The following is an 11,832-nucleotide window of genomic DNA, read 5'->3' on the forward strand; positions in this document are numbered from 1 at the left end:
ACAGAGGGACAGAGGCAGAAAAGAACGAGCTTCATTTTTTATTGTGTTCTCATATTGACCAAAAAAAAAAAAAAAAAAAGAAAAAAGAAAGAAAAAAAAAAAAAGAACACCCCCGCCCCCACCCCTGAAATTAAACACATTCTGGTTGATGTATGTAGATGATACAGTTTTATTGCCATAAACAGTGTTGGAAAAGAAAAAAGTTAAAACAGCTGTTCTTTATTCTATAGTACAGTAAGAAAAAGATTCTTCAATTTTAATGTCCTGGAAAACAACATTTGTGTCGCTGTTAATCAACAACACAAATATTTTCAAAACTATGCAGACCCAAAACAATTAAGGTTTAAATCCTGTTTAGCTGATCCACTAAAGACCCAGACCTAATCCACACTGACACACAGAGACCTGAGAACATTCAGCTAGACCAGGTTTATGGCCCAAAGTGAATTCAGTTTTCTCTACAGATTAAAAGTGAAGCACTAGTTAACTACAGACCAAAATTATAACTTCATTGTACAATAATTCATCATTTCGAGCTCATTCAAAGTTTTTTCAATTTTACAAAGTTTTCTTGGTGGCAGTTGACTTCCACATGATCCACACTGAAGTAACAAGAACACAATAACCTTTAAATTTTCTTCTTTTCTGTTGGTGACGTGCCGTGTTAGCGCCACCATCTGGTCAGGAGAATGTCAGGAGGTGGTTTAAATGATTCAGTGCTGTAAACAAAGACAGATGGAAAGAAGAGCAAAGAGATCCGAACAGAAAGAGGTGAAGAAACGGGGAGCAAAAAGCAAAAGGGAAAAATGAAATTAGGGAAGAACATTTTTCATCCTGTCTCTGTTTTACATTCAACACACATCAATCTCTCTGTTGTAGTGGTGATAAAAATGCATCTGTGCCACATCTGGATGAGAAAGAAGTATTTTAACAAGAAATGGAAAGAATGAGAAAACTGAAAACAGACACTTGAGACAAAAAAGGAAATAAATGAAAGATTAAAGAGAAGACATTTTCTTGCATTTTTCTTTCATTTCACCCTCACTTGTTACCCAGTTCTTCATCCTTTCTCTTTGCTCCATGAACCCTGTGCTTGTTTGCTCTTAAACAATGAAAAGAAAGAAAAATGCCAGACAACTTATATATTTCACTTTGATTTATTCAAATTTTATATATAAAATTTCAAATTCAAATTTTATATATAAAATTTGAATGAATCAAAGCGAAAAAAATCCTTTCCTGCTCCCTACATATATTCCTCAATTTTCAAATGAATCCACTTAAAATTAAGATTCAGTGTGGATCAATGGAAACTTTATGAACTGTGTTCAGTGTGGACAATGTCTATGACTGGCTCTGTATCGACACACTGTTTGAGACAACTGTAGGCCACACACTTTGCGCTGCCTGTTCTTAACCCGCTGTTTAGAGGGGTTCTGTTCTGTTTTTGGCAGAACCAGAATTTTTTTATCATTATGAACTAACATTTCCTCTTCAATTTTTATCTGAGCACCTGACATAGCAACAACCACAATAATTGGGATCCAAATGGAAGAAAATCATGTAGACAGTGACCAGTGCCTGGTCTTCTGCTTCTCACCACCCCACATTAAAAGGTCTGTTTAACACCAGTGCATCATGGGAACTAAACTCAGACCATCAGCACTTAACCATTATATTTTAAGAAAACCATTCCACAGGGGGAGGGGGTGGTGGAGGAGGCTGAGCTTGTCGAGAACTGGCAGTCCATCCTGACACAGGTTAAACCCCGCCCACCCAGGACGATAGGGTAATTAAACAAGCAAGAAAAATATGAAAACCTGACTGATGAGTCACCATGGCAATGAGCAACACCAAAGAAGAAGAAATGGGTTAATCTCTGATTTAGCCAATCAAAGTGAGGGGGTGGGGCTGCAGCTGCACAACTACAAAACACAGAAAAAATTTACAAGTATAACCTTGAGGGTTCTTCTGCTATTGAGTAAATGTTAGGTGACATTTCATCAAGTGAAAGAGGAGGATGGGAGCTAGGCTACTGGGCCAGGGCAGGTATGACATCACAGTAAGCAGCAGTGGGGGGGGGTGGGGCAGAGAAACCCAAGGTTTGGACATGCATTCACAAGTTGCTCGTTGTGTATGTGTTTACAGATTTATGATTCATCAGTGTTTTTCATCTTTATTCCCACTACGAATAAATATTCTGCTCAAAACCAACTCAAAAGAAGAAGAAATAGAAGAAGAGGAGGATTGCTTCTGTTCACTTGCTGTCTGTCAGGAAGGAATGCTAACTGTGGCGTTTAAACTCATCCCATTGGCATTTCTTTCTTTCTTTTTTGTTTTTCCTTGTTAAAAGTTCTCTATCCATTCACTCTTGTCCCCCTTCCTTCCCCCCACCACCTCCCTGTGGCCCTTGTGGCCTTCAGTCTCTATGGTTTTTCCCTGGAGATCACCTCCTCTCGTGGCTTGGCTCCGCCAAATATGGCAGAGTTTGGGTTAGCGACCTGGTTGAGCGGCTCAGAAACGGTCCGGGGCTTCAGCTGCAGCCGAGGCCGCTGTGCACGCTCCTCTGTGAACATAAAGAAAAAGAAAAAACAAACCGAACAATCAACAACCAGCATTATCTGTTCCCACAGCTCCATCTTAACTCCTGAACAAGTTCATAATTCCATTGGTCAATGGCTAATAACAAAAATCTCACAACTCAACATTTAGACAAACAAATTAAGAAAAATAAAAATGACAGATAGGTCAGAGACTTTGTGAAAACCTTCAGAGGGTTCCCTGAAGTCTGTCGATCCACCCCGAGGGGGCCCATCTCTGAACCGGCCCATCCCTCCAACGCCACCCCTTCTGTCACCAGGACGACTACCACTACCTCGACTTCGTCCCCCCATGTAGTCATCATCTCTATAACCTGCAGCAGAGACAGGTGCACAGAGAGTTAAGATAGAAAGGTAAGCCCTCACGAACCCCAGGTTTTCTGCAGCATCTGCATCCTGTGACAAATAACCATGAGATGGTTGAGGTGAAAAGAATTATGGAGGTTAAAAAAAAAAAAAGAAAAGAAGTGTGTGACAGGAGGCAAGTGTGAAATTTGAGCTCAGTTTGGTTTCTGCCTCCATTTGTCTGCAGTTTTTATGCGGACCATTTATTTCATCTCTTGTTCTCTGTCTGTTTAAATTTGTTGTATTATCCGGCTGTCTGATTGGTCGCAACACGGCAGTGTTCTAAATTGGTTGACTGGGATACAGGTCCCTCCAACCTGAGCTGCTGAACTCTCTGACCGCACCTCCTCCTGGCTGGTCGTAGAAATCCTCACGGGAGTCACGTCCTCCTCCTCCCCTGGGAGCTCCTCGAGAACTTCCTCGTCCTGCAGAGGACATGGGGAATTTAACAACACGAGAGATGGGGATGAGAGGGAAGGAGCAGAGGTCAGAAAACAAGAAGGGGGTTGGGAAAACAAGAAGTGGTGGCAAAAAAAATTGAGGGGAAAGGAGGAGATGAGGGAAAACAAGGAGGAATAAAGTAGGAGACAGGAGGACAGGAAGCAAAGAGAAGCGAGGATGAAAGAGAGGGAGCAGAGGAAGAAGAGGAAGAAGGAGAGGAGGAGAGATGGAAGGAGGAGGGGGGGAGAAGAATAAATAAGAAGAAGAATAAAGAAAAAATGAGAAGGCGGGCATAGAGAGGATAGGAAGCAACAATGTGAAGAAGAGGAAAAAAGAACTTAAAGCAAGGATAGGCGAGATGAGAGGAAACAAGGAGAGGAGGAAACAGAGGAGGAGGTGGCTGTGCCTCCGTCTTGAACGACAGCACTGAAGAGATGCAGCGTGTTAGTCGTCCATCAGCCAGAGAGGAGATGTTAGAAGTACTGACACGTTTCATCAGTTTCTCCTTGATGGAGGTGAAGGCTGACAGTTCACTCCCATGTCAGGTGGCCTTGCCCTAACTGTCACCTGCTTGTGTGTGCGCGCACGTGTGTGTGTGGAGGAAAAGAGGAAAAGAAAAGAAGGGTGTTGAAAGGGAGCTGTTGACTGTGAAAGGGAAGTTGACCATGGAGGTGAGGATTAAGTGATGAAAGGATGAAGAATCCTCTTCCTTAAAGCCAAGTGATTAGCTCAGATTTATAACTCAGATTTAAATCACACAAACTGTTACACACCAGGTTAGTGACCTACTTCCTGTTCATGTTTAGGTGTTCCTACCTCTACCGTCGTCTTTCCTGAAACCAAAGCCACCACCTCCTCGTTCTTGCCTTCGTCCTTCTGCAATGTCGACCCTCAATGACCTTTCGCCTAGTAACTGCAGGGGTCAAAGGTCACAACAACTAAGCTTCAGCAGACTGTGCCACACTTTCAACCTCACTGATTAATGTCATTTATTTTTCAACCAACCCATCAGGGTTGCAAGGGCCACGTTTTTGGGGTTAATTTTTGCCTACAACAATTTTTATTTTGTAACTTTAATGTAAATAAAGTGACTTGTCTATTGACGCAAGTATGCTTTTAACAATGTTTTTTTACTATGTGAAAAATGTGTGAGATTTTACTATGGATGATTGTGACTGTGTTATTTCAATGTTCTCTAAATGACTTTTTCCAATAAACACAGCGATTAACAACAGTAGTTGAGGGGTTAGTGCTCATGCCACATTATTAAAGTGTTCTGGGAATTTGTAGAAAGATTGAAATATTGAGAATAATCGAGTAATGTCACAGTGTTAATATGCACGCAGTAAACATTTAAATTCACATGTGATCAGAAAATCAAGTTTCATACCGTGTTCTGTCCGTGAGTGAAACACCTGTACCTTCTGACAGATCATCTCTGTGACTGACCTGGTCCCTGTCAGACTGAAGGGTAAAAACAAGTGACTGAGATACTCACAGCCCCGTCATACGTCAAAGCTTCTTTTAGAGATTCCAAGTCTTCAAACTCAACGTAACAAAAGCCTGAAAGAATTAAACACAGTAAGAGACTGATTCATGCAGGTGAATGAAACCTTATCTGTCAATCACACTGTAACAACCCAATTTCCTCTAAATGGGACCATCATTCAAAAAATTAACATTATGTTGTATTGACAAGATGGAACTAGAGACTGAGACCACAAAGTCGTTAGGAACACATTTGCAGAGCAGGCAAATCAAGAGAAAAGGGGGGACATTTTCCCTTACACCAGTGGAATCGCAGGTGCAGGTGACCAGTTTCAGCATTGGACTGGAGTTTAGGCTCACTTTTACATACAGTTTTTGATGATGGAGAAAATATTATGCCCTGACCTTTGAACTTGTCTGTCTCTTTGTCTCTGACCAATCGGACACTGCGGATGTTTAGCTCTTTGAAGATGACGTCGATGTCTCCCTGCACCGTGTTGAATGGCAGGTTTCCTACGTACGCCGTGAATGGAGGCTCTGATGGCAGCTCCTTCTGCTTTCTGGGACCTCCAAGGCCGCCACCACCACGAGGCCTGATGGGAGCAGAAGCGCAGATAAGATGATGAAATAAAGAAGACAGACACAGAGTATCATGTGATGTGAAGTACATCCCAGCATCAGGCTAGTTGGGGGGAAAAAAGACACTCTCAACAGCAGAATTCCAATTTCTCCAGTTTCCTTTAGTGTCACAATGAAGCAGTGACATTTGTCTGAATATCATGATCCACTGAAACTGGTGAGCTGATTTAGCTAATGAGACAGAATGAATATGAACTAATGAAAATTAAAAAATTCCAGATGAGGCCCACAGTAACGTGATAATACGGTTTCATCAACATGACTGTAAATTGGTGATTCTACTCTCCCACATCAGCAAGATTTGAATATACCTGTAGTTAGTGTGGATGTTGAATATTAAGCAACTATCATTTAACAAGCTTAATTGCCAAATTAACTTAGAATTTACTTGATTAAAGTACCTGTCAATTAATTGAACATTCCACCCAGCTGACACACCTGAATGCAATGCAATGCTCATGCAAGGGCACACAAACAGAAGCAGTGGAAAAAAAAAAAAAAAAAAAAAAAAAAAGAGTATACTGTGGATCCATTTCAAACGAATAAATAATGACAGAAAAGCCAAATGTGCACAACTAGTATTCAGCCATGCTATGAGAGTAAAATGTCATTGTCTGTAGCGTGTCCCCTATGGTACAGTAAATAATTGATTAAACAATATGACATGCACCCCCCCCCCAGTATAGCATAAGTAATATTTAGCTTTTAATGTTTTAAATAGAAAGATCTGAATGGCGACCTGTCCAGGGTATAGATCGGCAGTTTAATAATCATCTCCTCTAGTTCCTGGGTGCGACACTGACCCCAAAAATACTGCTCCCCTATTTTGTGAATAGGTGGAACAAGCTTGTAAAGTTAAGTGCCTGATAAAACTAGCATCATAAAAGTATCTCACTGACCATTTTACACAGATTTTTTTTTTTCAGAGTTAGTCCTTTAACATTGTTGCACAGCAAGAAGGTTCTGGGTTTGAACCCACCCACCGAGGACCATGCACAGATGAGCTGTATTGATACTAGATGGATGGATCTTGTATGATTGAATATCTTCCAATTTCATTAGAATACTTAAAAAGGAGCTGATAAAGCTGATGATGAGCGAAGGTCTGTTCCACTCCTCATTGGTCAACAACAATCAGTCCTTTTAGTGACTGTTTAATGTTTAAAGATGCTTCAAAATACTCATGACCAATCATGTCAGTCTGAAAAATATCAGTAACACCATCACATTATGACAATCGACATGGTGCTCAATCTTCTGTGGTAGGCTCAAAGGTGCAATTAAATATAATGTTCTTTGAGTAATAAATCAGGTCTAGTTTCTTTATTAATACAGTTCCATTATCAAAGTCTCAGTTCACATGGAAATGTTCAAAGCCTGCAGTACAGGCCAAAAGTTTGGACACACTTTTATATTCATTTGAATGAGAAGGTGTGTCCAAACTTTTAGACACACCTTCTCACCTGTATTGTACTCACCTGTACTGTATATCAGAAATTGAGCCTTAAAACCAGCAATCTGGACTTTGAGAAGTCACAACAAAGCAACCACCACCCCATCCATACCCACAAACAGAGCCCATCTGATCCACTACCCAACTGTGCAGGATTTTGCTTCACTGAATGTTGATGTGAAATCTGCAACATATTTATATAATCACTCAGATTGAACAATCAATCAAGAGATGCTCAGATCGTCTCTTCAATTGGTTGACTAACCTATGTCAGAGACAAACGTGACAAAGGAGATGTAAAACTATACTGAGATGGCTTTTGGTTCTTAGAGTCACAAATCATATCGTCTTATGAATATCAACATTTCAGAAAAAACTGATGGAGAATCAAATGTGGGAACTTGAAGAATAAATGGATGTAACTTACATTTCCAGTTTAAACTATATACTGCACTATTATAAAGCTGTATTTACCAGTTACATTCCATATTTAGTCCTTAATATGACCAATTAATGAATTATGTTTGCATATATAGTAGTATGATGTAAATCTATGAAAATGAACTAATAAGTGAATTGACAATAAAATAATTAAACATAACTACAAATTATAAATAATTTGGAAACCTTTTCACTCATAGAAAACTGTCAGTATGTTTACATGCAATGAAATGGACAGAATCAGAGCTCTCAAAACCGGAGTACCAGACCCAGATCATTCCATAGATAAAAGATAATCTTGCATGTAAATGTCATTCTCCGATTGAATCAGAGAATGCATTCTGCACATGCTCAAGTCTCTCCTCCCTGTGCCGTCACCCTGAAGTACAACAAGACAATGTGATAAATACACTAGTGGTTTTGTCTGTAAGCATTACTTTTATGGACAACAGTGACAGATTTACTCTTAAAAACGTTTCTGAAGAGTAATTTTTGGACAGATGAAGAAACCCAATTAGGTCAAATGGAAGGTCAAGCAGAAGTGACTTACGACCTATCAGTTGAAGCAGCAACAGTACTGCCTAACGTTGCAGAGGCAACACAATATCAGTCAACAGTCTGACTATATAAAACGTAAACATGGAGTACAGACAGTTTTCCGTTCCGATCCTGATCGAGTGAGGCAATACTCTGATTATCTAGACTGCATGAAAACGTACTGGAGTAGCATCATCCTTTGAGTGTCTGAGGACACCTCACCATCAATTCTCATTGCTGCATCCTGACACATAAACTGGACAACTGATTAAACAATGACAAACACAATCATCCCCATTTTTACCAGCTGCCACATAAACAAAAACTGAAATGAACTTTGTTTAGGTAACAATGATTATCATCAGTTAAATGCCTTATCATTTTTGCTTTTGTCGTCTCCATCACCAAACCCACTGTGCCATCAGCTGGGATGAATGATGTTTACACGCAATAGAAGAGATAAATGGACAAAAACCTGTTGTTTTCAGATTTGATCTACTTGAAGATAATTATTACACAAATCATTCTGTCATTGGTCCTGGTTAACAGCAGTGAATGCCTGTTTGATATATCATGAAGCAAAGTTGAAAGTTGATATAAACAGTGAATGTTTAGAAGTGCTGTTATATTTTATGGAGCAGAGCTGAAAATTAATCAGTGGATGTTTTGAAAATTGATTGATGAGACATTTTTAATCAAAATCCCCAGCATTTCACTAGCATCTTAAAAAGTTTCAGATTTTCTGTAAAAACAAATTAAACTTGATTTGAAGAGTTGCCCAGAGCTAGACATTCTAATACACCATTCACTGAACAATACATTTTCTGCAGCTATTTCCAGACCTAAATCATAGCTCACTGGCTTTCTTGAATCAGATTCTCCAGCATCTCATATATATATATATATATATATATATATATATATATATATATATATATATATATATATATATATATCGCAGTAATAGATGTTTCTGGCATTGTGATGGTTTCACAAAACAACAGTTGTACCCCTGGATTCTGGGAAACTGTGATAGACGATTTTCACTGTCTCATACAGCAGAATATTTGCTCATTCACCAATAGGCATGAAATGAGGGGGCTAATAACAAGAGCGAATAAAGCAGTTCTAGACAGCAGACTGGATGGAGCCTAGGGGGAAACATTAGCAGCATTTCTGCTTCAACAACAGCTGCAGACGGACAAGCAGAAAAATCTGCTTTTCACTGCCGGTTTCATTCATCATCATCGTTTCGCACACAGCAATCACCAGGTTAGAAAACATCACGTATGCTGCTGCTAACTATGTGGAATACAACTTATCAATAACCAATATTCCTGATTGATACCCTTCCTCATTTTTCGTTACTACGTGGATGAATCTGCAATTGCAGACACATGATGCAGCCATGCGGGCAGTCCGCAGCTGCAGCACGGCCACCACCTCCACATGCTGCGGGCATCTGCTTCGCTCTGTCCTGCCTCCCCCGGGAACAGATTCACTTTTCAAAACTCTTACCAGATTATGGTTATTTTGCTGCCAACCTCTGGGGCAATTTCAGCCACATGAGTCAGTTTGTGTCCCTGTCTGTACGAAGCTAAGCTCCTGCTAACGGTTAGCAGGTTAGCTCTGGGACCGCGGTGTTTCCCTGCTGCTATTCACCGCCCCTCTCGCCTCTACTCGGCCCAGTCAGTAGGCGCCCGGCGGGTAGAGCCCCGGGGCCTGACCGCCCTGCGCTGAGGCTCGGAAAGGAAAGCAATGGGAAACACGACGACAGTCTGGCAGGAGTTTATTTAGGATGCCTACAGTGACGCTGCTGTACGGCACCAACACTCACCCTCTGCCTCCGCCAAAGCTGCCGTAGGCCCGGTCCCGCTCATCGTAGCTGTCGTAGTCCGCCATTACTGCTGCTGTGTGTCGGAGGAGGAGGTCCTACACGTCACACACGGAGTGGGTTTAGGTGTCCGCTGGGCGCCTGACCGGGAACATTGTCACGCACTTTAAACTTATATTTTGCAGTAGCGAAGTATGAAAAACTAAGGCTGTTATGAAAGATGGCTAAAAAGATTTGCCATTTCCTGTGGAGTTTTTTTTTTCCATCCTGATACGATGTGTCAATCTAACGGCTGTTGTTTGTCTGTATTCATTGTATCTGCAGGCTACATTTAGACATATTAAAAATCCTCAGTGTCTATTGGTCTGCATCTTGGCTTTTCCAAAAAAAAAAAAAAAAAAAAAAAAAAAAAAGGAAAAATGTTTATGTTTCTTGCTTTGGATCATGATTTCCCTTCAAGTTTTTACCCTTGAAAAAAAATCATTGATAAATCCATGTGTGATGCTTATGAGGGATTTCCTGCTTCTCTAACATGGACAATTCCACAGTAGCTCTTCTGTCAAATCATGCAGTCCAGTTTTCATTCCCTACAACCATCAAAGATCCTTGACCCTTGACTCTGTGGACCAGTGGTTTTCCCTCCTTGCAATCAATCAATCAATTTATTTATAAGCACAATTTTAAATAAACGCGAAGTTTACCAAAGTGCTGTAAATTAAAATAAACACAATAAAACATAATCAAAACACAGAATGCTAAATGTGAAAACACGATAAAACATAGGAAATAAAAGATGAAATATATGTGTACATAAAATCAACAACCTGAGCGGTGAAAAAAAGCCACAGAAAAGAGGTGCGTTTTAAGAAGAGTTTTAAAATTGGACAATGAAGAGGCCAGAACTAATGTGCAGCGGCAGCAACAGAAAATGCTCTGTCCCTTCTAAGCTTCAGTCTGAGCGATGAGCTGGGTGTGTAGGGGCACAGAAGCTCAGAGAGGTAGGTTGGGGCAAGACCATTTAGGGCTTTAAAAGCAAAAAAAAAAGAATTTTAAAATGAATACTAAAATGGACGAGTAGCCAGTGGAGTGATGTTAAAATTGGTGAAATGTGCTTTCTTGAACTTTCATGAATTTTCTGGTGCCAGTTAAAAGATGTGCAGCTGCATTCTGTACCAGTTGAAGGTGTGTGATGGAGGACCCACTAACCCCCATATAAAGTGCATTACAACAATCCATCTGAGTGGTCACAAAGGCATGGATTACTGTTTCTAAGTGCTGTCTCTGGAGAAAGAGTTTTATTTTTGCCAGCTGCCTTAACTGGAAGAAGCTCGTTTTCACCACAGCTTTAATCTGGCTGTCAAACTTAAGCTCAGCATCCACTTTTACCCCCAGATCATTACCAATAGGTCTGGCATACTGCACCAAGGAACCCAGATCGACTAGGGGGGTCACAGAGGTGCCACCAAAGACCATCACATTAGTCTTTTTTTCCATTAAAATTGAAAAATTTTAGAGCCACCCAGGCCTTGACCTCTTGGACCTCTTCTGGTAGGTCCTGCTCCGTGCAGACTGGAAACATCACACATAGTTGCAGTGATGGTTTTTATCAATCCTATAACTATATCCTATAACTGGACCATATTTCTGCATCAACATCAACCCTTCGACTAAATGTTAAGCTACTGCCTGATAGACCCCTGATAGATTTTAGAAAATAAGACTGACTGCCTCTTTTTAGCTGAAATTTTGCAGTCTCTGATGCACCTCTTGTTCTCACAGAGGCTCCCCAACCTAATCTAATTTTATATTTTCCATTAGGAGGGGGGAAAATGCAGTGGTACTGCCACAATTGTTTCTATTTCCTTAACAACAAAGGAAATCTGATCAGAATTACAGTACCTTTGAGAACCACACCTTTGTTTTTAGTGCTCCTCCTACTTACGGATAATAGACCACCCAAACATTCCACCTCTTTTACTAGTGAATTCTCATACTTCAATCAATCATGCACACTGCATATAATTATTGTAATAACTGGTGATTTTAATCTGCAC

General features: G+C 40.4%; 1 protein-coding gene across 1 annotated transcript; it reads right to left on the bottom strand.

Annotated features, from left to right (window-relative positions):
- Positions 1 to 145: 145 nt before the first annotated feature.
- On the bottom strand, positions 146 to 9,887 carry eif4h (eukaryotic translation initiation factor 4h). The gene is made up of 8 exons (XM_029517921.1): positions 9,782 to 9,887; positions 5,280 to 5,467; positions 4,885 to 4,949; positions 4,203 to 4,299; positions 3,263 to 3,370; positions 2,768 to 2,914; positions 2,451 to 2,566; positions 146 to 719 (listed from the first exon to the last, which is right to left on the bottom strand). The coding sequence occupies exons 1-8, from the start codon at positions 9,844 to 9,846 to the stop codon at positions 714 to 716; spliced, it is 792 nt and encodes a 263-aa protein (XP_029373781.1). The 5' UTR covers positions 9,847 to 9,887; the 3' UTR covers positions 146 to 713.
- Positions 9,888 to 11,832: the final 1,945 nt, after the last annotated feature.

This window comes from Echeneis naucrates, chromosome 13 (genome assembly GCF_900963305.1).
Source record: "Echeneis naucrates chromosome 13, fEcheNa1.1, whole genome shotgun sequence".
Lineage (NCBI taxonomy): Eukaryota > Metazoa > Chordata > Actinopteri > Carangiformes > Echeneidae > Echeneis > Echeneis naucrates.

Excerpts from the sequence above, each read along its gene's own strand:
- eif4h (XM_029517921.1), bottom strand. The coding sequence starts at position 9,846 with ATGGCGGACTACGACAGCTACGATGAGCGGGACCGGGCCTACGGCAGC. Across the intron at positions 5,468-9,781 it reads AGCTTTGGCGGAGGCAGAGG|GCCTCGTGGTGGTGGCGGCC; the intron begins GTGAGTGTTGGT and ends TGCTCCCATCAG. Across the intron at positions 2,567-2,767 it reads CTTCAGGGAACCCTCTGAAG|AGGAGCGTGCACAGCGGCCT; the intron begins GTTTTCACAAAG and ends TTATGTTCACAG.